The sequence below is a fragment of the Nilaparvata lugens genome, chromosome 2 (assembly GCF_014356525.2).
Source record: "Nilaparvata lugens isolate BPH chromosome 2, ASM1435652v1, whole genome shotgun sequence".
NCBI lineage: Eukaryota > Metazoa > Arthropoda > Insecta > Hemiptera > Delphacidae > Nilaparvata > Nilaparvata lugens.
Window position 1 is genome coordinate 43,819,098 of NC_052505.1, and position 27,959 is coordinate 43,847,056.

The window sequence follows — 27,959 nt, forward strand, 5'->3', positions numbered from 1 at the left end:
ATTAGCGGAGATCTAATCAATTTTATCGGATTTAAAAGGAATTAAGTACTATTTTCTTCGCTTTAGCATAAGTCAAAACTGTGATTATGTAAATAAGATGAATATGAATAGGAACATAAGTATTTATTTTCAAAGATAAATATAGAACTTCAAAATGTTTATTTTATTTAATCGTTATAACATGAATTCCATTATTATTGTAATATTGATAAATTGTAATCTTCTATCTTGGCGAGCAACTTAGAAAGAGTTATGGAACTGAATCAGAAGAATATCAATGAAATTAAGGAATAGAATAGGATGCTTCATTATCTACTTAATGTTAATTCCACATAAATGAAAAGTAATTATTACTGAAACAAATTACTTACAGCAACGAAAAAGAATGGCCTGATTGGATGGAAAATGACACACTGTATGAGGCCCCTGGATTTGTTGAAAGGCAATTGAGACCTTCCTTTTGAGAGCTGGTGGATGACCACTGATCGGTTGGCTCCGTCTGGCATCACCGCTGCGAAGTAATCTCCTTTGCCATGCCACGCAATCTGCAACACCAACAGACATCCATCAAAAATGATCATTCATCAAAAAGAACCGACTTCAATAAATAAAGGAGAAAACATCCTTTTACCAATAATTATATTCAAAATGCTTATAGTGCCACAAAAATTATTTAGAAGGCTGGACCCGATTTCAAAGTGGAAGTTGTCATAAATGACATTGAGCCATCTACATTCTTTCATTTCTTTTGAGTTGGAAGTAGAAACGTCTTTTGTTTATGGAATTTTTCATGTTAGAATAGAATAGAATATTTTTATTTGTCCAAGAACAATTACACGATTGCATGAGACATCATTTTTAAAAAGTCATTACATTTTTTAAAAGTCATAATACATTCAAATATTCACTTCTCATAGTACTCTTTCAAGCTGTAAAAGGGATTTTTGACTAAAAAACTGTAAAGTGCATCTTTAAACTTCAAAAACGGGAAATTTCTTATTTCTTGAGGAAGGTGATTGAAGAGTCTCAAACCTACATTTACATGGCTTCTCAAGGTCTTTGATAACCGTACTTGTGGTATATGCAAATTTGCATAGCTTCTTGTATGGTGTGTGTGGATGTTTTTGTTGCTGGTTAGATTTGTTTCCTCAGACTTGACATGTAGTAGCAGGATGTACATGTACAAACAAATAACTGTCATTACTCTACTTTTGATAAAAAGTGACTTACAGTGGGCTCTCATCTCCGAATTGGTTATAATTCTAATTGCTTTCTTTTGTAATAACAAAACTTCGGATACTTTGCACAATTTCCCCATAGAATAATACCATAATTCAAAATAAAATGAAATAGAGCATAATAGATACTTATAAAATAACTTTCAGGTACATGGTATTTCAAAGTCTTTAACAGATAAATAACCTTTGAAGCTTACTACATACTGAATCTATGTGGTCACCCCTTGTCAAATGATTGTCAATCTGAACCCCCAGTAATTTAATTTTTCTCACATATTTTTCTGGAAACTTGGATCTGGTGTTCAATGAATAAATGGCCTCTTGTGTTTTTGACTCATTGATGACAAAACTATTAGCTTTGAACCATATGACAGCTTGATTTAAGGTTTCATTGGCAATCCTGTTTAGAGTTTGAAAGTCTCTGTCAACAGAAGAAAAGTTGTATCATCTGCGAACAAGATTGTTTTTGAAGACGTTATACTATTAGGAAGATCATTGATCATCACTAGAAACAACAGTGGCCCCAGTACTGAACCCTGAGGCACACCAAACTTAACATAGGAAGCAGATGATTTGTTTCCATTCACATCAACTATTTGCGATCTGTTATCCAGATATGACTTGAAAAAATTGAGACACTCTCCACGTATTCCCAAGTGATTTAATTTTTGAAATAGAATTGAGTGATCTACACAGTCGAACGCTTTACTTGAATCGCAGGCTGTAATTTGAGCCACACACTTATCCTCAAAAGCCTGTATTATATAATCGATAATAGTTAAAACTGCTCCTGTAGTATTTTTGCCTACTCTTTAGCCGAACTGGGAACTACTTATCAAATTGAGACTGTCAAAGTAGGTACAGATTTGGGTCTTCACAATTTGTTCAAAAATTTTGCCAAAAATTGGAACTATTGAGATTGGACGATAGCTTTTTGGTAATAACTTATCCCCACTTTTTTTGAACAATGGTACCAGTCTTGAGATTTTTAACTTTGATGGAAAAACTCCCCGTCTCAGGCACATATTGATGCAATAAGTAATTTGTACAACAATAGACTCACACACTCACTTCAAAACCTGGTTGGAAATGTCAAATATGTCTTTGCTCTTTGAATTTTTCATATTTTTTATAAATTTGTAAACGTCCGCACAAGAAACATCCCTCCATTTGAAATTGTTGTGTGGAGAAGGCAGGCGCTCCATGAAGTCCTTAGCTGTCAACTGAGGTCGCTCAATGCTGTCTCTTGTATCCTGCACTGATGAGAGGTAGTAGTTGTTGAACTCCACTGGTGGAATCTCGATGCTTTGTGACTTGAAACCTCCATTCCTCACTTTGTTAACAAGGGTCCATGCAGCTTTAGACTTGTCAGATTTTTCAATGTAGCCAGCATCATGATTGAGCTTTGCCTTATTCAGTTCATCCTTATAGATTTTTTGACTTTTTGTATGCCAATTGTGGTTCATTGCTCTTATTTAGTAGGAAAATAGTTCTGAAAGCCATCATAATATTCTTCAATTCAGCCAATTCTGTGGTGTACCAATTTGATGCTTTTCCAGTTTTCCGGGTCTTCTTACTTTCTTTCATAGGTATTGTGAAGCTCTTCTTGGGGAATTACTATCGCCTCCAAGGTTAGGTCGACACACGTATAACGAATCCTGTACTGAGTCACCAGTATTGAGGTTAGGAATTTGAAAATGCTGAGTCAACACCAGACTGACTGAGTCACTACAAGATTCGATACAATCGTCTGAATCGTGGGAGGCATAAACACTCGCTCACCCTTGATTCTTCTTATGACTGATTGTATAATGATAAAAATTTCAGAGATAGTGTAGCGGTCGCTAAACACTGAATACAGATATCTTAAAACTATTACCTGTGATGAAACAGCATACAAAATCATACAGGTCGAACAAATCCCGATGTAGATAATCTACGGGACTGCATCTCTAATAAGTTCCGAAGGATTAAGATAGGGTACTAAGGACCAGAGATCGTTCGGAATATACTTCGAGAACAGAGTCTTGTCGGGCTTTATGCTCTATTGTAGGAAATTATATTATATCCAGCTGCATCTGCCATACAGTCGAAAAATTCGCTCCCAAGCTGAAGTTGGTAACAGATAAAAGCTGATATATGATCAGGTAAGGACAGAGAATATGTAATCTCGATCTGACCCCACACACTACATCCACTTAGATCTGTTCCAATATCCAGGTTGAATCAATTATTTCAACGATCGTACTTGATCGGTTCTTGATAATATAGAACGTGTCAGACACAATAATTGACAGGCTTAAGAAATAATCGAACTCAGAAGACAGATTGACAAAGTGGAAATATAATATAATAAAATATATAATTTGACAGTGCAGATTTAAAGCTTGGATTACAGATTGAAAATAGTTTAACATTGACAAAATAACTAGAAATTTGCGTGAGCTCGCATGATACTATGCATAATCCAACAGAATTTTTATAATAATTGATAAATTTAACAGTTTTTTTTTTTAAATAATGAAAACAAATTATAAGATTTTAAAAAATTACTCAAGGTCGTGGTTCTGGCAGCGGAGGATAGTTAATCAACTACAAGTTCTTATAAATTCTATACCAGATAAAATCTAGCATCTTAATGGTTATAAGCGCTTGTCGGCGTGGCCATTACTTTAACGGAGAAAATTTTTATATTTTTCTGCACTATATTTTCTTTCGAAGCGAAGATTGGGGCCCCAAACATATAAAACTCACGTGAATCCTCTTGGCGGTCGTGGTTCCTTTAGATCAAATTTTGTATGATCGGTGGCTGGTCCAGGCTTCGGTCTTAGCACGTGTGGAATTTTAATTAAATATTTCCTTCACCAATTAAATTAGGGAATCATTAAATTAAAATTTCTAGGACAATCAATTGATGAATAAATTTACAAAATAATAGATAAATTAGCCTAAGATATTGGCTCACAGATAAAAAATACAAAAATCAAACAAGATTTCACTAATAGGTCTTTGGTAACTTTTTCACATGGTCCCAACGGTGAGGATTTTAAAAGGGAAGTGTCTTGCCTTCTTCTAAGCCTTTGGCTAGAACCTTTTTCTGAGAATCTCTGTGTAATTAATTTGCATGAAAATTCGCCATTGGTAGAATGATTATGACGTAGGCATGACGTCAGTGGCAAGCAGTAAAATATAATTTCTTTGATTACAATAATAACTTAATTTGTATAATTTTGTAAATTGCTTAATTCTCTAGATACAGTTCCCCTATACAGTGTACATGCACTAGCATATATGATAAGGCAAGTTTGCTGGCTGATAACAGATTAATATAATATATTAATATGTTAAAAGCATATTATGATGCTTTCAAACGATCATCCCTTCTGGTGCCATTTCTATGACATATGATTGGCTTGCCAATTATAATTATAATTATAATTGACGTTATGATAGACTTGCCAAAGAGATTCATTCACCATGTGACTCAGTTGAAACAATAATTTATAATTTAATATTTCTATAAAATTCTTATTATATTCGAAACTGTTATACTTAATTTTGCTGCTCTTATCAGTGCTACAATATTCATGCTATGACCTAGTTCGTTACAACAACATTCAACATTATAATGTAATTTCGTGAGTAATAAATAATTTTAACAATAATACATACATTTTATTTTTTTATTTGAAATTCTTTATCCTTTTTCAATAATTCTTAATTTTAGAAATAATATTATAGCTTGCATGAAAACCTGGCATGACATTTATAATATATTGAGTCAGTCAGCTGTGTCTGAGCTGCTACAAAACATCTGATCAATTGTAAACAAAAGTGTAACCTCCAAAAGTTCAATGAGCAATTCATAAATGATTTGTACTTAATTGGCAAAATAATCATAATTTTATTATATAATTCTTTGAAAAAATGCGTAGTACAAAACGTTATTCTTATCTTATACTCAGCTGTTGATAAGGAAGCGTTATCGCTCGGGTGCTAACTGTTCGTTTGGCAAACCTTCTATTTTATAAGGGTAGTTATAATTTTTCTAGTTAATTCTCTCCTTTCATGAGATTTACTCAAAAAATTCATCACAGTATACTTGGGCATATTTCGTTGAATATTTTGTAGAAGACTTCAAAGAGATGATCAAAAGCAGATTGGGCCTCCTTTATACCCTCAAATATTTTCCTCCAATCCACTAACATCCAATCTATTCTTCAACCAATCAAGCCTTTTTAGTGATACATTTCTTGCAAACTTTTTTAATGAAGGCACCTTATCATTCATTGAATTATTTGAAAATGTCAAGTAAATACCAGAGTGGTCTGAAAAATTGAAATCCAGTATTTTCAAATGAATGTCTTGTTTGTCGACTGTGGTGATGACATTATCCAGACATGCTTTCTCTATTTATTTATTTATTTCCTTCATAAACTTGAATAGGTAGAAAAGAAGATGCTCCAACTTTTCCATAAAGAGAATAGAGTCTCCTGATGGTGATCTGTATATGCTCACTAAGATCACTTTGTACTCCTTCAGGTGAACAGCTGCTGCTTCAAATGTAAGTTCCTCGCATATCCAAGCTAAGTCAATCTCTTCATAGTTTAAATTCTGTTTCAAGTACACCGCTACTCCTCCTCTTGAGTAATCTTTTCTGCAGTAGCTTGAGGCCAGGGCGTAGTTATCAATCACCTCATATCTTAAAGCATCATTCCACTTCCAGTGCTCACTAAAACACATTACACTAAAATCGTGCTCATCAGCCAAGTAGAAAAGAATGTTCAATTTTCCAGAGATTCCTTGTAAATTCAAAAAAAGAACTCTTTGCTGGTAGTCAGCATTCTCATCCAGAGCTGCATTAGTTTGTAACGGGCTACTAAAATCTGGCTCTGATAGCGATACATTATTACCTATCACTTCACGTCTAAAAAATGTTTCCCATGTAAAAGAATAGCCTGCTCAGAAAAACAGTTCTTTTGTACTCCTGATGAAAAACTGTCTACAAAGTTTATTATCTTCTGTGAAATTATTTTTTTCCCAATATAGTTAAGATGGAGCCCATGAGTTGTATGAAGCCGTCTGCCTACATTACTCACATCCAGGAATTGACAATTATTGAAATATTTACACAGTTTAGCAATCTCCGTATTAACCTTCTTTACCTCTTGATTGATGCATGATCAATCTGCCAAGTCGTGACGATGGGGTACAGAACAAATGATAACTTTCGATTGTCAAAGTTCTTTTAGTTTTTTTTTCGCAGATTTATAAAAAAATCCTTCGCTTCATTTCTACCAACATCGTTTGTTCCACCCAGCAACATTACACAGTCTTTTGATCGAATATCAGCGCAATTGTCAGGTCCTACATACTCAAATTTAGCTCCAGATTTGATGGTCGAAACAACTGAATAGTCACCAATCTTACTGATAATATTGTTCAAATTTCGTTCATGACTGTCTGCAAATAAATGGATTCTTCCAAAACTTCTATTCCGTTGTTCGAGAGATTTAGTAGTGTTTTCAACCTTTTTTCAGTCAAATGTATTCTAGGAATGTGTTTCACCCCTCTGTTCCCATTCAAAACATCTCTGTTACTGTTCAATGAGTCATGTTCTGAATACTCATCGAAGCCGGAGAATCTATTGTTTGTCATTACAGGAGAGGAAACATTTGATTTATTCAATTGATGAGGTGACATTCCACTATATCTCATTGAATTATTTCTCTTTGAAGAAGTCGTTATCCATTGCTCATTTTTAGATTTTAAAATATCGAGTTCCATCTGTATTTTATTTATTTTTTTCTTCTTTTTTTAGACATACTTCACTTAAGTTGCTTTTCTGTTTACTGAGCTCATCATAAGCTTGCTTGAACTCTTTTATTTCTGATTGCATGAACTGAATACGGTAGTCTTATTTAAGTTATCTATTTCCTTTCTGAGCTCACCATTGGAAATATGTAGTTCACATTTTCCATAAAATCATTTTTCCTCACAGATTGATAGTCTTTGATACTCTATTTCATTAATAACAGCACATTCTATGAGGTACCAACCCCCACATAATATGTGCTCCCAAAAAACAGCAAGACAATCACCCGCAATTAAATTCATACATGCACCACACTTGGAATTCTTCAATCTTCGCTTCATTATCAGTTGCTAGTCTGTTAGTCTGTCCAAAAGTTTTATAAAAGATGTAAAACTTGATGATAGATACAATAATGTTTGTTATAATGGTGATAGGACAGGAGCAACAGGTGAAAAAGGGAGCGCCAAGAGAGCGTTCATGGCTTGGTTTAGATGAGGAAGCTCCTGAGATCACAGGTATTAATGGAAGATTAGAATGGGAGGAAAACGGTGAATTTTCGAGAAAGCGAACTAAAAAAAAAGTTGTGATGATTATTATAATATGTATATGTAATTATCAAGAAGAAGTCGTCTTATTCTTCATTTAGTCGATATATCAGCAGCTGTAAGAAATCCTTCTCCGCAAAGAAAAGCAACTTTATTTTTTTAAATTATCAGTTCTGATAACAAGACTCTTCCAATAACTCAATTTCAACTACTGTACTGCTGATAGATATGAAGGGAAATTCCTCAATATTGGTAAATTAGTCTACATAGAAGAAAGTTGCAGACTTGACTTATCTGTATAGCTAGACCAGTATTTTTCCATTCAATACCTTTCTCAGACTGGATGTTAGAATAAAGATGCACGATTATCTCTTCTATTCAAGTTTATACTCACTATCTCGTGTGTACGATCCAATAACCGGTGTTTAATCAAACTTACTGACACAAGATTTGCACTATAAACTTTCAAAAACCCATATTAATTTGCTAAAAACAACAGAGCATACTTATAGAGCATTCACCGGTAGATTCCACGTCTACCAACGATCACTTCTTGTTATTTAATAGTAATTATTAAAATGATAGTTATTTAATAGTTCTTAGTTAATTGATCACTTTTTTCTGGTAGCTTATAACAGTTTTTATTTACTAAAGCTCAAGTATAATTCTTTCTGAGGCCATCAATAATTCTGAGACTTGAATGAGCTTCTTTAATAATGCAGAATTATGTATTTTAAAAACTATTTGCATAAAGCAATGAATATGATTGTTTTTTTCTTGATTATTCCCCATTGTTACATTTCTTACATATAGTATTAATTATGAATAATTAGTAGAAGACTGTGAGACAGTTATTGAAGAATTTTGTTCCATAGAATTGGCAGAGCAACTGCAAAAACGCTTCTGTTCGCCAATATCAACTTTCAATACATCTTCTTCTTCTTCTTCGATGGCCCTACAACCCAAATCGAGCCCAGGCCTCCTCAATACTGCGCCTCCATCCATCACGATCTCTTGCCTTCCTTCTCCAATTCCTGATGCGAAGAAGTTCTGCTGCATTCATTTGATTCGGAAATGTTACAATTAATAACGAACACCCCCTCCTCACACCTATTGAGCGTGCTGTCAATTGAGATACTATTGAAGATTATATTATAAAAAATGCAAACCCCAGTATTTTCAATCACCAGCCGCCACTGGTATAAATTATGTTAGGATATTAGGATATCTCTTATTGTTGCTCTAGTGTGAATATTAGTTCAACTGTTGAAGTCTGAATAGAAACGATGTGCTGGATTACAGCTCTTCATACGAAATATAACTGAAAACCAATTAAAATCGCCCATTACGCGGCCCAGACACGACCCCAAAAGCGCATCAAGTGGTTCGGATTTCCTAAGGTACCCTAGAAACAATGTTTGGGTATGTTTTCATCTTTACAAACCTGCCCACGAGACCCTGTGTTTGTGCCATAAGAAGCCTTAATATTAGTGGATATTAGAAACAAATAATTGATCACTGACCTGTTTGATCTCTTTGAAATGTTTAATGACAATTAGCACGCCGTCTGGCCAGACATCGTCTCTGTCATCACTCGCCCACTGCCACTGAGCGCACGCCTTCACTCGGTCAGCAACTACACACAAACCAAACAATACCATCCATCACATTCAATTCACCTCAAACTAATAATGCTGAAAGACAAACTTCTCATATATTTTCAATAAATCTCTTTAAAAAGAATATTACAAGCTGAATTAATTTCCTTATTAATCGACAAATCAATTAAGGATATTCTGATATTTAATACTAAAAGGAATAGTTCTTATGGAATTCGTATTATATAACATGATTAAAAATTACATTTATTTGCAGTTTTATAGAATGTGGTGGAGGAAAAATGTTGAATATATCACGATTGAAAAATGCTTTTTCTCCCTCGGCTTCGCCTCGGGCATCAAACATTCATCTAAGGGAGAAAAATTTGTATTTTACACTCTATATATACAAATGACTATTTGTCGATGTGAAATAGTGGCTTAATAAGTGTATATTACCTTAGTAATGTGGGAATTTATCTGATCTTGGAAACCATGAAAAGATTGAATAATGATTCTATTCAAGGATTATGAATAGAATGGAGGAAACATAAAATATCACTAAAATGAAAATATAAAAAAATATCATTAATATCATTAAATAGAAAAATCATAATAAGCTTATTTGAAAAGCTTATTTAATCATAAGCTTAAATATCATTAATATGGAAAAAAATGTGAAAATATGGTTCAATTTTCTAGATGTTATAAGTTTAAGTGTTCAGGCTATACGTGTTTGTATCAAGTGAACAACATTACCCGGAAAACGAGGAAATACACTAAATTACTTCAATATCAACTTATTTGATCATTCTCATCTCTCAGTTTAAAATTTCAATACAGGAATCATTGTTTCTATTTCCAATTCAGAACTATTGTTCTAAAATTCATGCTGACCATTTTACACAACTTGACATTCACTGTAATGCTATTTACAGCTGTTCAACTGAAAGAGGCTCATTGAGCAATGTGCTGGTTTTCGATATGACCACTGCATAACAATACTATAATCGATTTTATCTACGACCATGTTATAATTTAAAAATTACAATCAATACCATTACAGGGGTCTTTTCGCAATGAATTTTCAAAACTATACTATAATGTGAACATTATGCATTGACTTGAGTATTATAACACGGTTTCCGATGCAGGTGGTACCAACATTAAAACATAGTTTCTGTTGCAGAAGTTTAGTTTTCACTAAATTCATTTTGACAAGTTTTCAATTCGTTCGCAGTATATCAAGTTTCCATATTTAGTACGTTAAGTTTTCAAAATGTCAAGTTTTCAGTTCGTCAAATTTCTCAGTTCATCAAGTTTTCAGATCGTCAAATGTTCTGTTTGTCAAGTCTTAAGTTAGTCACGTTTCTAATTCGTCAAGTTCTCAGTTCGCTCGTGCGTGTCAGATGATAATTAAATTCCTAAATTGAAATAATAAAAATCCACTGTTTTAGCAGCTTCGTCATTAAATACAAGGTCTTGTCGAGTGCATACTGGTGCAAGTTCGTAAGTTTTCAATACATCATTTTTTCAGTTCAAGTTATAAGTTTATCAAGTTTTCAATTCGCCAACTTTTCAGTATTTCAAGTTTCTATTTCGTCACGTTTTCAGTTTACTGTTCACTCTCTGAGTAGCTTTTCACCTATTGTTATTTCAATCTTTTTACCATATAGGCTATTTGGTTGATTTCTTAGAGCTAGTCAGCAATGTGATACTTTGCTTGAATAGTTGTAGATAAAATGATGTACACAACAGTTATTTATGGTCTTTAATGCACTTGTGATATGTTTAATACACGTGTTAGCTCGCTACGCTCGCTCAATTGTCTTGACTACATCTAACTCGTGCGTTGAAGACACTCATTATGAAACAGTTGTATAAGTTACTATATTCAGCATTATAGAAAATGTTATATATAAAACGTTATTAGCGTTATATATATATATATATATATATATATATATTATATATATATATATATATATATATGTGTGTAAACACTATAGTGAGTTATATAGTAGTAAAATCTATCAAGTGATAGATAAGGGGTATAACTTACTGATTCCAACTTGAGGAGGAGGCTCTTTGAGCAACATGTCGGTTTTCGATACGACCAATGAGTCTCCAAGGCCAGGATTTATGATATAGCACTTGCTATCGGCTGCTACGGCAACCAGCGACAACGTTTGGTTGGGACACCACCTCACACATCTCACCACGCCTTCTACGGGGATCGTTTTCAGACATCGGCCAGTGCTCAACTCCCAAACTGAAAATGAAATATACTTTACATGGAAATCTATGTCAAGCTTACAAGACATTGAGGTGCTAGCAGCAAGTTTCAAATCAAAAAATGAAATTATTGAATTAGAAGATTCAATTGATTTATTTAGTACAACTCCGTGAGAGTAAATGAGGATGATTGATCTTACACTTGACTGTGTTGTCATCTGATCCCGAGACAACGTATTGCCCCAGAGGATCCAAAGATATCGTCCTGACCATGTCTGTGTGGCCTTCGAACACCAGAGCTTGCATTGTTGGGAAAGGTTGTAAATCTCTCGGGCTGGGCAGTTTTGGTAGAAGATCCTCTGGTTCAACTGTCAGCTGAAAATTAAAGAGAGAGTAAATAAAATTAAGAGAGAAACAGATAAATTTTCAAGAAAGAGGTATAGATAGGATGGGATGATTATTAGAATATCAAATAATTCTGGTTGTTAACTACTTCATGAGCTTTGTTCAAGAATCTCACATTTAAGATTCAAGGAAAAGTGAAAAATAGGGACACAGTTTTTTAACAGCATCTATGTCAAATTTTGTGAATGAATCAATCAAATTTTAATAATTTCAAAGTTGTGCTCGAGTAACCGAGCAAAGCAGAGCTGCCGCGATGAGCTGTGATATCGTTATCTATAGAGCCTGAATGGTACTGTTCAATGCCGACTGGCTTGGACTTGGCAAGTCTGGCCACTTTAATTCCGGTAGTGTTTTTTAATTGTTTATTCGGAAATGACTCAAGTGTGATACTCATGCTTTTACTCATTGGTGGTATCAAACCGAACCCCGGACCTGACGAACAAAATCTTACTAGGCTATGGAAGATTTGTGAGACAAAATGGTTGCGATGGAGCATAACATTCTAGAATCCACAAACGCATTGAAAAACTGTTTTGATTCCGTAAATAACGAAAATAAGGTATCCTAATAAGGTAGGACTGAACAAAGTTTTCGGATGAGGTGAATTCGTTAAAAGCAGAAAACGTAACCTTAAGAGATAAGATTGATGATTTGGAAAATGGGAGCCGGTGTTCTAACCTAATTTTCTACAATATCGAGGAGTTAAGGAACAGTGAAAGTTGGGAAAACACTAAACACATCGTCATCGGGTTTATTTGTGATGTAATGCAGTTAGAAACTTCAGCCGACATTGATCAGCTACAAAAAAGTTGAAAGGGACAAATGTTAGAATAGATGAAGATTTCACTACTCTAGTGCGGAAAATACTATCAGAATTTTAGAATTTTCTTAATAGAGGCTAAGAGGCTAAGAAAGAAGGGCGTAGGGCATTCCTCCGATATGATACATTGGTTGTAATGGTAAAGTCTATACATTGAATGATTTAAAAAACTATGATACGCTTGAGGAGGGTGAAAGTGTAGCAAGTGAATCTATTCACTAGTGAAACATTCGCTATTTTACGACCTCTGACGAACTATTTAAAAAGTATGTGTAGTAGAGCGTTAAATAAATCTAAAGTAGAGACCGTTGCACTTATATCTTATCAAAGCTCAAATCTGATACTTAGGAGACAAAGACAAAGTTATACGAATCTATCTTGATTCCAGCTACGTTCTACGGAGCTGAAATCTGGGCGTAGAGCAAGAAAGAAGCATTAGAGAAGGCTCAATAGTTGTTCTTTTATAGAAGAGTACTGTTGCTATGGCGGGCTTCACCAGGATGCGCAGTTAGGATGGAAATTGGTCGACCTCATTTAGAGTTATATATATTCAGGTTGAGTCTATTATGGCTCATTATTAAGCATGCGTGAGTCTCGGTACCCGTACGTTTGTTATAGAGTTCTACCGGAAGCTGAGTTTGGGGACGAGATCGGGTTACCCACGTGAAAAGATGGTTTTTGTAGGGTTGATCTCACGAACAACTACAAACGTACATTGTATTATTATATGACATATATTAGGAATGAAGATGCACAGCATGCATTCGCATCGCAGAGCTGTGGCATGTATTGGAGAATAAACCCTAATTCAGAAATGACAGAATTGTTGTAATGTAGGATTCGGATTAATGTTTCAAGATGCGTGACTCAGCTCAGAATTCCTACTGTCTTGGGAACTATACTCAACTTTGGTAAAATAAGATATCAGAATGAATCTTTGAGCCATTTTCTATTGAGCTGTGGAGTATATCAGGATATAAGAGAACGGTACATTGCGACGTATGTATATAATACTGTGGACGATAGTGATAAGGTTATAGTTTTACTTTTAAATTTCTCAAGGCCAAAAATATTACATATTTATTCGTACACTGTGGAATCATTAAATAGGAGAAGATATATACTCTGGTTTGCCATAATTGATGAATCTTCAATGTGTCATTTTTTAGTGTAGCGGTAGCTATATGTGATCGTTAACTGATGCTATTAATCCTAAATAATTTATTTTGTTTGTTATAGTCATCATTGTATTGATGTTAATAATTGTGCTTCTGTGATTATACATTTTTCCCTGAAATCTGTTTTTGATATTGTAATTTATGAATTTTTCATTGATGTTCGTGTGCAACTCTTTGTATAGGGCATGGCCCTTATAACAAATAAAGATTTCTATTTCTATTAATAATTTCAAGACATACTTTCAGAGAAGCAGTTTTAAGCAATTGAGATGGAATCCTACAAGAATACTGATAAGGTAATAATTTAATAAACTCTCTAGATCTAAAAGGTTTTGGTGAATTGTTCCAAACACTGTATTATAATATATCTAGAGTTTCTCAAGAATTAACAGTTATTAATTTAAGATACATTGTATTAAAATATAAAATTATCATACAATGAACAATGCTACATAAATTGAATGAGTTGCAAAATAGTTGAATAGGTTACCTTCATTTTTGTTGCCCTTGGACACAAATAGAGGTCCAAACAGCGATTGAATCTCTCAATGATATACCTATCATAGGCAGGTACTTTTCTGAGACATTCATACTTCTTGGGAATAAAATGTAGTTTCTTGTTTCCAACTGACCGCTTGCTGTCTTCGAACTTCTTCAACTGAAATGGAAACCACCTCAATTACTAAGTTATTCAATAAAGGAAAGCTATTTCAAACATCTGAAAACGTTCAATCAAAAGTCAAATCTCCTGTAGGTGTATAAATGAATGAGTGAATGCTGGAATGAAAGGGACTAGAAAAAAGAATGTACAATTATTGGAAAGCATTTTAATGTTATATTTATAGAATGTTAGAGTTATATTGTATTCAATTTTGATTAATCAAAAACAAATGGATGTGTTTGATTTTATTTATAAAATTAAACTGATTTCTATAACAGTCGTCGATGCTTCCATACTGTAACAAATAACTATTGAGGTCCACGTTATAACTGCAAAGGAGAAAGATAGGAGAGCAGCGTTGCTGACTATCTGCCTTGTCACTGCCTTCTGTAGAGGATAGCTAATACCGATATCTGAAGTAATTTCAACTGTTCTTTCTTGTTAAAAATGATCAATTATATTTTATTCGGCAAAAAAATATTTTTCAATGAATAATGATGATAAATTTTCATAATTGAAATTGAATATATTGTTAAGTTCATTATATTTCTACATTGTTAAAACCCCGATCTGGCAGCGTTGCATAGCTGGAAAAGGATAGCGCTATCTGCTTTGTCGAATGATAGACAACGATAGAAACACCAATCTTAATCAAATACTGACATTACAACGTGGACCTCACTATAGGGCAGCATAGTAGCGTATGAATGCAAAGAATCAGTTTGCCTGATAGCATTTTTATCAACTAGAAAGTAAAGTATTCGTCAACCAGATGATGATAATTACTGCAAGCTCAACTCTTCTTATGTAGACTGGTATAAAATTAGAAAATAATCACCTCTTTTTCGGTGAACAAGTACTCTTCGGGAGGATTGTATGACTCAGCATGACCTGGCAGAGGTCGCTTTGGAGCTGGAATGTGCCTGTGAATCCTCCTCATCTCTTCTGCTACGTCATCACTCTGCCACAGCATGTAAAATTCAGGCCCTTTCTCGTCTTTCATTTGATTTTCTTTCCTTATTTGCTGAAATTCAGAAAAAAACATGATTGTGGGTTGGACTTTCAAAAAAATTAGAATATAATGATAAACGAGGAATTCGTGTATTTATGTACAATAATTATTATACTTATATGAGAAGGCACAAGCTTATGCACTAAACTATCCTTTTCCAAATTTATACTACAGTTCAAATCATAATATAGGTTAAGTTACTATCACTTATTAGAATATCAATTTACACATCAAAGACCAAACAGATATTCAATTAAAAATACTGTATTTATATATATCATGAATAACTAAATTTTACAGTTTTGAATAAAACTAGAAAATTTCGAACCCAAAACTTCACGCACAATTTGGGGCTATGCCAGCCAAACAAACCCTTAGGAACTACATTAAAGTACAGGAGTTCTAGATGAAATTTATTAATATATATATATATATATATATATATATATATATATATATATAACAGAACAAATCTAAGCTACGATGAAAATTACGGCTGCTACAGGTTTTACAAAATGACCAATTTGAAATTTTTTTGGAATTCTAGTTGAAATTTATTAAAATAGATGAATAAACAAATCTAAGCATAATTCGAAATTTCTACATGGAAATTGCGGTTGCTATTTCCAAATATTCATATTGTAGTTTTTGGAACAATTCAAGGGCACAAGTTTGGTTGTCAAAAAGTATGTTTAAAAAATGCTAAAAATGTATCATTCATCATCAAGACATTTCCTACACCTAGTGACTGGATTGGACCAACGACCAGTGAATTGTGTAAATTATTGTTTCAATCAGTTCGTCGACACAAACCTAAACTCGAAGAAGTGATCAAGTGAATGGAATGACAATACTGATTTCATCATAATGCAAATCGTTGCTGTCTTCTTCCTCAATATTGAAGAAATAATTGAAGAGAACGTTCCGTTATAGCAATCCAGTAATGGATTTAGATGGAACAGGCCAGTAATGACTTGTGATTCAAGGAATCAACATCTAGAACTATGAAGAGACAAGCCAGAATGTCCTCTGATTGGCTAACAATCAGCTGTTGGTGTGGTGAGAATCAGCCAATCAAAGGGCATTCTGGGAGTCATGACTATGAATGTCTGCCGACAATCAACAAGTGTGAAAGCAGCAGTAATTATTGATAAAGTGAAAATAAGCTTCATAGGAGAGAATCACATTTCAAACTCATCATATCAGATAATTTTTCTCATTCTAAAAAACATACCAGTAATTAGAGAATATTATCTCGATGATCAAATGTTCAAGTCAATTTGATAGCAAATGAAAGAAAATAATGATTAAAAATGTTAGATATTTACCTTTGACGATTTCATCCAACCCATCTTCAAAGCATGAACCATCTTGGCTACTTTACGTTTTTCATCCAAGCTGGGAATAAACGACTTTTTAGAGTCAGGGAACTTCCTCAAAGGCATTTTCATAACTTCTGATGTAAACCACTCTATCCAGGGCTGAAAAAGTGAAATTCACAAAAATAAGGAGCTGCTAACATGAACACGGTAATGAATTTTATAGTATGAAAGGTTATTGTCTGAAGAATTTCACTAGATGAATTATACTAAAAAGAATATTCTCATTTAGAATTTATCCGGTTTGGTAGAGAGGATGTATCATTGAGGAAGCTCAATATCTTCCAATATGTTCATGATAGTTCCACTAGACTATGCAATATATTTATCACTTTCTAATCCATCTATACATCTATAGTATTGTTTTAAATAACATACGAGGGTCAATTTTTCCAACCTCCGATTGGCCATAAATAAAAAAATGAATGTATAGAAAAACAACCATTTTTTGAACTAAAAGTTACTAAGACTTATGATTTTCTTCAACATAATTAGTTACGTGAAGATTTGGGCATTTGTATTACCAGTGTACCAGCCTACCAAAATCCTGTTCATGAAATGTTGCCGCCAAGTGAGTTTAAGTGGGCTATGGCGTTGTTTTGAAGCTCCTCGTTAGTTTGGAAGCTCTGCCCTCAAAGTCATATATTAAGATTAGGGGAAGGTATACGTTACTAGTGAACAAGTTTGTATGGTGGGTGATCGGAATAATTATCCCATTTGATAACTAAGCTGGAGAAGCCTTGTGGTTGAACCAGCACTATGAGGCCGAGTTGTCATGAATCACGTCGATTCCAGAAGTCATTTCAACTGGTGTCTTTAATTTTTCAACAACATTCACGCACAAAATCACCACTTATGGTATAATGTTTCCTGCATGAACTTGAATCATTATTAGTTGGATTTATGCTATATGCTTGCAAAAAAGAGGAACGCTACGCATACTAGCACAGCACTTGGCGGTAGACTCTAGTAAGGCGGCCATGTTTCTGGGTCTTTAACTCGACAAAAATTGATGATATGGCCGTACCAATTACAGGGCCTTTGAAGGGGATTATTAGCTGTTCAGCTCTGTGAAAATCGCTCCCATACCGGTCTTCTGTGTCCTATGATAGGTGATTGGAGGTTGAAAAAATGACCCTCGTATAATATCCACGACATATAATAATTTTCTGGACTCAGGCTATTTAAATATTCATATAAAAGCTTCTATGATTTGAATATGGAATTATGGATAGGCCTACACATCAACCAAGCAAGAGAAACATTCTTCACAGTCAGAAATTTGAAAAATTCACAACAACGTTAAGTTGGTAAGAAGATTTCAACATTGAATGTCCAGCTTAAAAAAAATTGACAGCGTCTTATAAGCTGAAACATGTACTGAGATTAATAAAAGTATATTCATCAACTTACAGCGTATTCATCATAAGCTTCATCAGGTATCTTCTGACTTTCCAACCGATGAATCAATTGCACATCCTTGTCACTTAGAACAACATCTTGGCCAGTTTTCGGATCTCTGACAGTTCGCCTGCGAAATTATAAAACATATTGAAAATATTAAAGTCAATTGATAAACGGTTTCTGTAGGCCTACTTCTAAGTATAATATTAATTCATGCATTTTCTTGTATTGTGAGTAAATTTTATTTGAAAAATGTAATTAGACTTTCATTATACAATATTATTCATTTTAAAGTCTTCTTTTATTGCTGAATTCTTTCTAGTGCAATGGTCTTCTATGACAGACAGGTTATTGATAAAAATTAGCGTGAATAGGTACCAGAAATTAGGATCCTCCATACGCCGAAGGAAGTAATCCAACTTATCTCCATGATCAGGCTTTATAATCTTCTTTCCTTCCCAGTCATAGCCAATGTGCTTGTAGTCATCATACCAGTTCACAGGGATATTGCCAATTGTATTACGAATATCCTGCAAACAATAAACCATGATGAATCTTTAAAAATAATTTAGGCCTATATATTAAAAAACGATTAAATAATAGTTTCCTAAAATGAGCATACATCATATGAAATCAAATGTCATGCAATTACAAACTTTTCATGGCTCATCTTTAGCATGAATTAAATTACTGATAAAACCCAATCAACACATAAGTTTTATTTGAAATAATGGGAGAATCGAGATAAAAATTTCAATTGCTTTATTGAGGGAATATATTATCTTACAAGAACCTATGGATGAGAGCGTGAAATTATTTTTCAAGTCACATTGTTCTGTACAATGCAACCTATAATAAAAGTTGCCTATTAAATGAAATAAAACTTTTATCAATGAACGAAAGAGAATCAATCACTGACTGACAAGCTCTAGAATTTCTGCTCAAGTAGAAGTGTTAAAAAATTGCAATAATAATACAAAAATCAACTCAAAAATCAGCTCAAATAATCAATTGAATAAGATGAGACCGTAAGACCGAATAAGGTTTCAAATTATTTTTAATACAGAATCAATCAACATTTTTGTTTACTTATAACACACTCATGATTTTTATTGTATTTATTAGATCTAATCAGAGCTTGGCTCGAAGCGTTTATTATTCATATGTTTATTTTTTATCTCCTTTTAGATGATCCAATGATCTGTCAAAAATAAAAACTAATTAGCATAGCCTAAAAAAAATCCTACCTCTTCATCAGACGTATCTCCACTGGCATATTCGTCCTTCACGATTGACTGCAATTTGCTGTTCGCAGCTGGTGAAGAATCCCCACCAATGACCTCTTCTTTCTTATCATTTTGTGATTTCTGATTTAAACCTTTCTTGTTGAATCTTTCCAATTTTTTTTGCAACTTCTTATTGTTAGCTGAGGGAGATTTCAGTTTCATTTTTTCAATAGAACTAACTGTGCTGTCTAAATTAGCATTGGCTTTTCCTTTACTTGACTTGTCAACTTTCTTAGTTTCATTCCCGGTTTTTACTTCTTTTTCATCACTTGAGTCTGTATTAGAGCCACTATCAGCATTATTTTCATCGTCACTGCTAAAAACTAGGATTGAGTCATTGTCACTTTCATTGAATACTTCTTCTTCGTCATCGTTGTCTTGGTCACTTTCTTCCTCTTCTTCATCTTCGTCTTCGACACTATCTTCATCGGCAGAGTCATCTTCAGAATAGACTGAGTCTGAGCCATCAGACTCGTCACCATCTACGGAGTCATCAGAGTCATCTTCCTCGTCCAAACCTTCATCAATGCCGATGTCTAAATCTTCTGCATCTTCACCCGTAAAGCTTCCATTTTTGATCTTATTAGACAAACTTCCATTTTCAACCTTAACATCCTGAAATAAACAATTAACACATTATGATGTGAGCTATGAAATTTGAAGTGAGTTATGAAGCCTGAAAAAACTTTGGGCTACAGAAACTTTTCAATTATTTTAAAGAGTAGAAACTTATTAGATTGACGTAGGACAACGACATGTAACTGAACAATGATTATTTTTTGGCTGCAACTGCAACCAAAATTTGGATTAAGGCCTATTATGAGAAGCCCAACATACAAGTCATCAAATTTTTGGTTGGGATCGATTTAGTATGTTATTTTGAGCACAAAATCACAAAAATTAAACGGCGGTCACTATTGTTTTTAAAATAAACCAAGTTCAAAGTAGCACAATTTTACATGCATTTAACCTATAAGTGGCTGCTTTTTTGACTATTGAAATCATCAAATTATGATTTTCCTCATCTACGTTTTCCTAAGCTAAACTTCCCTAACCTAAAGCTTTTCCTAACTAAAACTTTTCTAACCTGAAGCTTTTCCTAACCTAAAGCTGTCCCTAACCTTAGCTTTCTTAAACTAATACATTAGAGGTGTTTGAAATGTGAACCAAGTGAGGTTAGTAAAACTAAATTAATTTTTTTAATTTATGATGAGTGACCGCCGTTTATTTGTTGTGATTTTGTGTTCAAAATGACATACTAAATCGATCACAACCAAAAATTGAGGCGTACACTTTAGCCCCTAAGGGTTAAGTAATAGAACATAACATGCTTAAGTAATAGGTTTGAACCTTGGTCTTGGGTGAACACTATAATTAAATTAGATTAATTAAGAGCCTTTCTAAATAGAAAAAAATGAAAGAATAAGAACATATATTTCGTAGAATAATACTGAATAGAGGAAATACGAATTTGTTGGGTTATTTACACCACGTGGAATAAAAGTGTAATTACGATATAACCTCAATTTATTTTATGAAAAGTTTAGAATTTTAATTACCTCAGCAGATTCTGATGAAACATTAGTTTTCTTATCAGAAGAATATTTTCTTTTCAATTTCTGCTTATTTGCAACCATTTTAAAAGAATAAACTACTTAGAGAATGTAATAAAACATCAAACATAACCAAAGATTGTAGGATTGTATTCCTCTTCTCCTGTTTATAATAAAAAATGTCGAATGTTCACATATCGACATTGATAATCGACTGGACATATCAACAAGTGATTGTAAAAAAAAGATCGATAGTCCCCTAAGGATCAGCATTTTATATCACTCATTACCTTCTTCTAACAAGAATCATTAATCAATAATAGCTAGTTATTGAATAAAAAGAATTGTTAGCATGAATTGTAGGAAAATTGTAATCGTTATTGTAAGATTTATGATATTATGAAATTGAAAGTAGTTATTGAAATCAAATCAGCTGATTTTTGACAGTTTTGTTCAGTTGTAATCCTGTTCTTGCCTCAATTTGTTGCAACTTGCAAGGACCGAAGGAGGATTTTTCTTTTTCAAAATACAAAAGTGGGGTTTTGTTTTTGTACCAGCACCAGGCCGTCGGTTTTGAACACGTTTAGAAGAGAAATTGCAAATGGAGCTTCCATTCTTATTTCAGCAAAATGCTAGATCAATTGGACTTCAAGCTAGTTATTTTTGATGACATATTTCATCTTGATTAATACTGTAATCGTTTGTGGAATTAATTAATTTTTGCTTAGTGACAAGTAATTAGACCTATTGAATTCGTCAAGTTTTAGTTTTTCTAAATTTCTTTGTTGTTTTTGGTGAAATCAGAACAAATTGTATCAACCATCATAATGTCAAGTATTCCTCTGTGTTTCAAAATGAAAGTGTGGTACGCTGCCAGAGATGGTTTAGCTATGACTATTGTATCATTATTGGAAGGAAAACATCCAGACGTTATCAATGAAGTTTTATCTCAGGTAATTCAACTGGATTTTAATCAAGTTATTTTATATTTTGATAGGCTGTATGAAACTATTCCCACTTCTTAGTATCAGCTTTTACCGGCTACATAAATAATATTTACATTTCCATTCCAATGACTAGATTATTTGGAATTTTAATCTGGAATCTTGTTCTATTTACTGTTGCTATCTTTTTGATCAATCTTCTTATAGTATAATATATTATATAGACTAAATAATATCATTTTTTACAAATCTTGTAATGTTTCTTGTTATTAATTTAAGAGTTCTCATCGATTACTAGCCAGGCCACTAGTGCACCGTGGTTACAATTGTTGCGGCTGAAGAATAAAATAAGTTTAATACTATAGGCTAATTTTATTTTTTTGAATGAATCATTAGATCTTTGTTTTGTTTAAACGATATGACGGCATTCTGCCACTATATTGCTTTAACGATACATATCCATTGAATTATTAAAGTAAATAAATTAATAGGTTATGTACTCCAGCCGTGACAACTCGTTTCTAGTCGTGCGGCTAGAGTTGTCGCTTAGGAATTACACATTAAAGGTGCGTAATGTAAAGAATTGCTGTTAAGAGGTAAGGTTACAGTATATTGGAGTAGCCTATAAATTGATTTAGGTAACTATTGTTATGTGAGTCATAAAAACCAAGGACTATTATACGGTAACTATTTTTATAATAGTGAAATAATTGCAATTACATAACTTATATAAAGCATAGCGCATATTATTGAGATTATTTATTGCGTACCCATTGCTAACGTTTTTTAGGTAGATAGCCCAAAGCCTAACTCATATATGATAGAAAAAATTATACTGATGTTAATCTTGATTAGACTAGTCTACCAAATTCATTTAAAGTTTAACACTCCAGGCTAGTGTCTAAATTTCCAAGTTATTGTCTTTAGAGTAGGGTTAAAAGATTTGCTATTGATAATATTCCAGTTGCTGATTCATATTTAATATCTTTCAAGTAGGATTATAACATTTGAAGTTTTTAAATCCCAGTCAGTTGCTGTTTCTTATTTGAAAGATGAGTTGTAAATGGCTAGTCATGATTGCCTGAAAACGGATACAGTACTCCCCGACCTTCCCTCAGGAATTTTCTCTTGGGAACAAACAAAATGTGACTAGTATTCAAGTAATGTTTTGTCACTGTTCCGGGTATGTTCTATTTATCACACTTCTTGCTCTCTCGCCTGTGTGTGTTGTTGAAACGTAATAGATATTTTTAGTTGAGCAGCGTGAGACTGTAGGCTACCTATCCACGTGTGGCTATGCGTCTGCGCTATCATTCTATTATTAGACAGCGTTTTTCAGATCATCTACAACCACAACACTGCATGTTGTGACCCTCTTGTTAACGGCATTTATTAATTCAAGACCTTGTTATGGGCCACTGTTATGTTCATGGCATTATGATGATGCCAACATGAGCTCCAAGCAAAATGTGTTGTGGTCACTGTTAGAGTTTACTTTTACCATTTCGAATGAGATAACACTGGTTGTTCTCTAGAGAAAACCCTAAATAAATGTAAGTTATAGAAGTCACAAGCAGAAACACTAAATTATTTATTAAATTATATTTATTTGGAATACCTTGATTTATTTATTTATTCCCATCCATGACTAGCGGTCAGACTATGAACTTAATTAATTCATTGAATAGCGCAAAAAACAAGACTTTCTACTTGAAACTCTACTGAGAGTTCTTAGTTGTCTATTGTAGTATATTATCAGGCATTCCATGCCTGACCATCCATGTATATTATACATGAGTAGCATCATACATATTATTCAGTTTATAAGTATTAGTATTATATAACTTGATGTTTTAATCTAGCTCCCATGCAATCCTCATAGTGAGTTATGAATTGAGCTGCTGAAGAAATGGAAAGCGTGACTCAAGAAGTAAAATAAATTCTATACTCCCACGTCATTGTTAAATGATAAGTCATTGCTCAAAATGTATCCTCTCATAAGCACTGCAGATGCGAACGAACTTAATAGTGAAACTGTTGATTACCCAGAGCTTTTAAAATCTAGATAGGTAGCAAAAACTATTCAAATACAGCATGTTGTTTAGAATAATTTAAAAAAATATTTGTTGAAAGTATTCTTACAACAAATCTTGTTATCATGATAATTACCTTGATATTATTGCTTTGTCAGTAGGCTACATTTTACTAAATATCTTGGAGCTCAAGTTACTCGAAACACCATTCAAAAGAATACTTATTGTTGAATATTTTTAAAACTATTTCCACCTTATTCCCAATGAGCTAAAATTGTATTCATGTCATTATTTTTTCATTTTTTTTTTTTTGACTAGTCTGTTTGAGATCGTTAAACGTTGCAGCAAAATCTTTGGTAGCACACTACTGGTTAGGTGATCAGTATAATTTCCAATAGCCTATACTATTTAATTTCTACTTATGTAATTATTGAGGAGGAAATAAATTCATTTATTCATCCATATGTAGCTACATTTTATAATAGTATATCAATCGATGTTTAAATTACATTCAATTTTTCTTATGTTGTGAAACTGTTGAAAAATTAGCCATACTGTCAGTTACTGTAAATTAGTTTATAAGTCAGAATGTATTGTAACTAACATGAATAGGTCAATCTAATCATCATCATCCATTTCATTACCCATGCACAAGCCTGATGTTCATGTGAGTATCACCCTCAGAAAAAGAATACGAATTTGTCAGAAACTTGATAAATCGGCAGAAAATCTCAAACGTTTTCTTCAAATTTATTGAACCTTGGATGCAGCAAACTTGCCGACTAGATTTGTCCCAAGGCCATTTCGATATTTCGGGCCCAGAATTGAATTAACAAGAGAAACTTGAATCTTTGATACACATCACTGCGTCAAATATATTTTATGTTCTAGTCTCTGAAAAATACATTATCTTTCTGAATGCATGTCCGATTCCCAACTCCATTATATGCAATTGATCAATAATTGAAAAGAAAATGTGGAATAGAAGTAGCAACTAGTTTTCAAGTCATTATCGACGTTTCAAACAATCTTTCAGTTTGTGAAATACATCAGACAAGAAAATTGACAAATTTACTACTTGAAACATCATAAATTATAGAAGTGCTTTTTTTAGGTACGGTAACTTGGAAGTTTGGTAAGTTTGTGTAAGTGGGATGATTTGAATCATTATCCAATACCATGCGATACTATAATACATTTTTCGCCACACTTGGATGTAATGAGCTGGTTTACGTGCGTCATATGGAGGCCGAAAGTGATTGTTTTCCGACCAGGCCGGTAAAACTTTACGGCCCTAGGGCTGTAAAATAACCTTGAATAACAGCTGATCGTGTCCGATCTCACAAAAATCATAGAGAGATAATCTCATAACGACTGTAATAATCTATATAATTATGTATCGTGAATCGCGGTATTATGTCTATAATATATTTTATAAATTACTGTGTCATAATTTGATATTTATTATTGTGTTTTTGATATCAAACGATAGAATACGATGATATCTCTATAGCCTCAACAATATAATGTTTGCTGCATTATCCATTGTCAGAAAGGTACGTATCGCAAGTATTTAAAAGTGAAGAATCGAATTTGAAATCAAAGTACAATAATTGTATCAATATTTAAAAGTGAGGTAGAGTAATAATTGTTTCTTTTTTATTATCGAATTCCACTTCTTAATGCAATACAATAAACAATAATAATAAGAAAATACAGCAGAGATCTGAAGTTTAAGGTAAGCCTACTGGTGAAACTCAGCCTTGACTGAAAAATACCTAGTAATTTTTCGGTAATTCATTATTAAAACTTTTAGATAATTTTTCTTCAATATTAAACCATATAGAGAAAACATTAGGCCCACTCAAGATTGAATCTTTGAATGTTTTTTCTATGATTTAACTATTTTCAGAGCAATATTTTGTTGTGAAAATGCCGGCAAACTGGCTTCAAATTTGCTGCTATACACTATATTATAGTAGCCTACATACGTTACCTGACTTAATTCAGAGTGAAAATTTTATTGTGAGACAGATAATAATATTAATTTTAATAATATAAGTCATGAGCCAAAGTGTGTAGTTGTACACTTTTTAGGAGTGAAGTAAACTTTTTTAGAAGTCTAGTTCACAGTACCTACAGTATTACGTGTATGCTAAGTGTTATCAGTCAGGCCTCTACGTCAACAATTTGGAATGGCCGAGAGCGTAAAGGCGTAATACATCAGAACTCAAAGCTCAGTGAATAACAAACATGATCTAGGTTCGAATCTCGGTCAATGACATTTTTTTTTGTCGATGAATTTCGACTTTTATTAGCTATTTTTTTATATTAGTTACCGTAATTTAAATTTCAATCAATTTTTTAGATATATTTTGAGACAAAACTGTGAAATATGCAATTATATTAATTTTTTCATCACATTATTTCAAAATAGTATAATGAAAATTCTATTCATCCATCTATCCATGAGATATTGCACCGGGCGCAAAGCGCGAGCTATAAAAATTCAAACAATTATTCGAAATATTAATAGTATAAAAATATGGTCACTATTGTAAATTATTAATTAGCAATATTGAAATTAATTGACAGTAAAAGTTGTCATAACCAAGATTCAAACTATCATAATAGGCTGTTTGAATTTTATTTATTTTTCAATTTCTTTTATATTGGGAAGTTTTTTTTGGTGTGGCGAAAAATAGCGTTCGCAACACAGGCAAAAATGTTTTTCCGGCTTTCGAACGCTTCAAGTTCTCGACTTCGTCTCGAACTTGAAAACCGCGATCTCGAGCCGGAAAACGTACATTTTCGACCCTAGGTGCGAAATATACTATTACAGCTTGAAAGAGTTTTGAATAATCATTCAATGTTCTTAATGTTTTTTATTGAATGATAATCGATGGAACAATCACCATGAGGATTGTTCCTTAATAAGTCATGATACAGAAATCTAATCACAGAAACAAACTGCTCATACACTAGAGACTGAAATAATTAATTTTTTATAGAACTAGAGATTTCATGTTTAGAACGCTTATTCAAGCTTTATCACTTTCATGAAAGATTTTTCCTAGACTGTCATAAAGTGAAGTAGTAGCGTAGCCAGCATTTTGAAATTGGGTGAGGGGTTGACCGAAAATTTTGGGCCCTCCATAGACCTAACCCCTAACCTAGTGACCTTGTCAACATAAATTTGATAGGGTGGGATGATGTTTGGTGATAGGAAAAGCAGAACAGTGAACGTTGAGTACTCTCCCGAAATTGTTCTTTAGAAGTTCAGTCTCTGAAAATGGGTTTAAAACTTATTGTCATTGTATTATTGAAGTTGAAATTGGATTTAAAATTTATTCTACCATTCAACATTACATAATAATGATAACTTATCAAATATCAACTCATAATATGGAAAATTAAAAATTGAAAGCCACCCCTCAAAAAATAGTACTGAGTCGCTCTTATTACAATCATTCAGACACATAAGACTCATATTCTAGTATGAACAAAACAATAAGAATCTATTGATCTCAAAGAAGAAAGAATGAAAGGAGAAGTGCTTCTTTCGTTATTTTTGACAATTGTGTAAACGGTAATTGGAAATCAATAAAATATTCAGTATTTGGTCTAGTAATTAGTTATATCAATAAACATCAGATTCCTTCTGGCTTTATTTAACACGCGACTAGTCGCACGAATTTGCAGAACGTCAGTGGTCGCGCGTCAGCATTTTGCTCACACTCACCCTTATGGCTTCCTAGACTATAAACAGTTGGTTTCGACAACTCTGTTTTCCACTGTTCCATAAATTAATCTTCTCCAAACTCCAAACTGTTTTCGCCTTTGTCTTTTATAT

At 33.1% G+C, this 27,959-nt stretch overlaps 2 protein-coding genes across 2 annotated transcripts in view; one reads left to right on the forward strand and one right to left on the reverse strand.

The window, feature by feature from the left end:
• LOC111050005 (ribosome biogenesis protein BOP1 homolog) overlaps nucleotides 1-21,320 on the reverse strand; it is a 32,272-nt gene extending 10,952 nt beyond the window's left edge. Inside the window, exons 1-11 of the mRNA XM_039421270.1 lie at nucleotides 21,136-21,320; nucleotides 19,538-20,191; nucleotides 18,669-18,820; nucleotides 18,300-18,417; nucleotides 16,836-16,988; nucleotides 15,334-15,519; nucleotides 14,325-14,492; nucleotides 11,632-11,806; nucleotides 11,259-11,468; nucleotides 9,122-9,234; nucleotides 372-545 (exon numbers count right to left, since the gene is read on the reverse strand). Coding sequence (XP_039277204.1) covers nucleotides 372-545; nucleotides 9,122-9,234; nucleotides 11,259-11,468; nucleotides 11,632-11,806; nucleotides 14,325-14,492; nucleotides 15,334-15,519; nucleotides 16,836-16,988; nucleotides 18,300-18,417; nucleotides 18,669-18,820; nucleotides 19,538-20,191; nucleotides 21,136-21,213 — 2,181 coding nt within the window. The 5' untranslated portion in view covers nucleotides 21,214-21,320. The remainder of the gene's footprint in view (nucleotides 1-371; nucleotides 546-9,121; nucleotides 9,235-11,258; nucleotides 11,469-11,631; nucleotides 11,807-14,324; nucleotides 14,493-15,333; nucleotides 15,520-16,835; nucleotides 16,989-18,299; nucleotides 18,418-18,668; nucleotides 18,821-19,537; nucleotides 20,192-21,135) is intronic.
• A 287-nt stretch (nucleotides 21,321-21,607) lies between these two features.
• LOC111050006 (protein fem-1 homolog B) overlaps nucleotides 21,608-27,959 on the forward strand; it is a 70,001-nt gene continuing 63,649 nt past the window's right edge. The window contains exon 1 of the mRNA XM_039421271.1: nucleotides 21,608-22,082. Coding sequence (XP_039277205.1) covers nucleotides 21,957-22,082 — 126 coding nt within the window. The 5' untranslated portion in view covers nucleotides 21,608-21,956. The remainder of the gene's footprint in view (nucleotides 22,083-27,959) is intronic.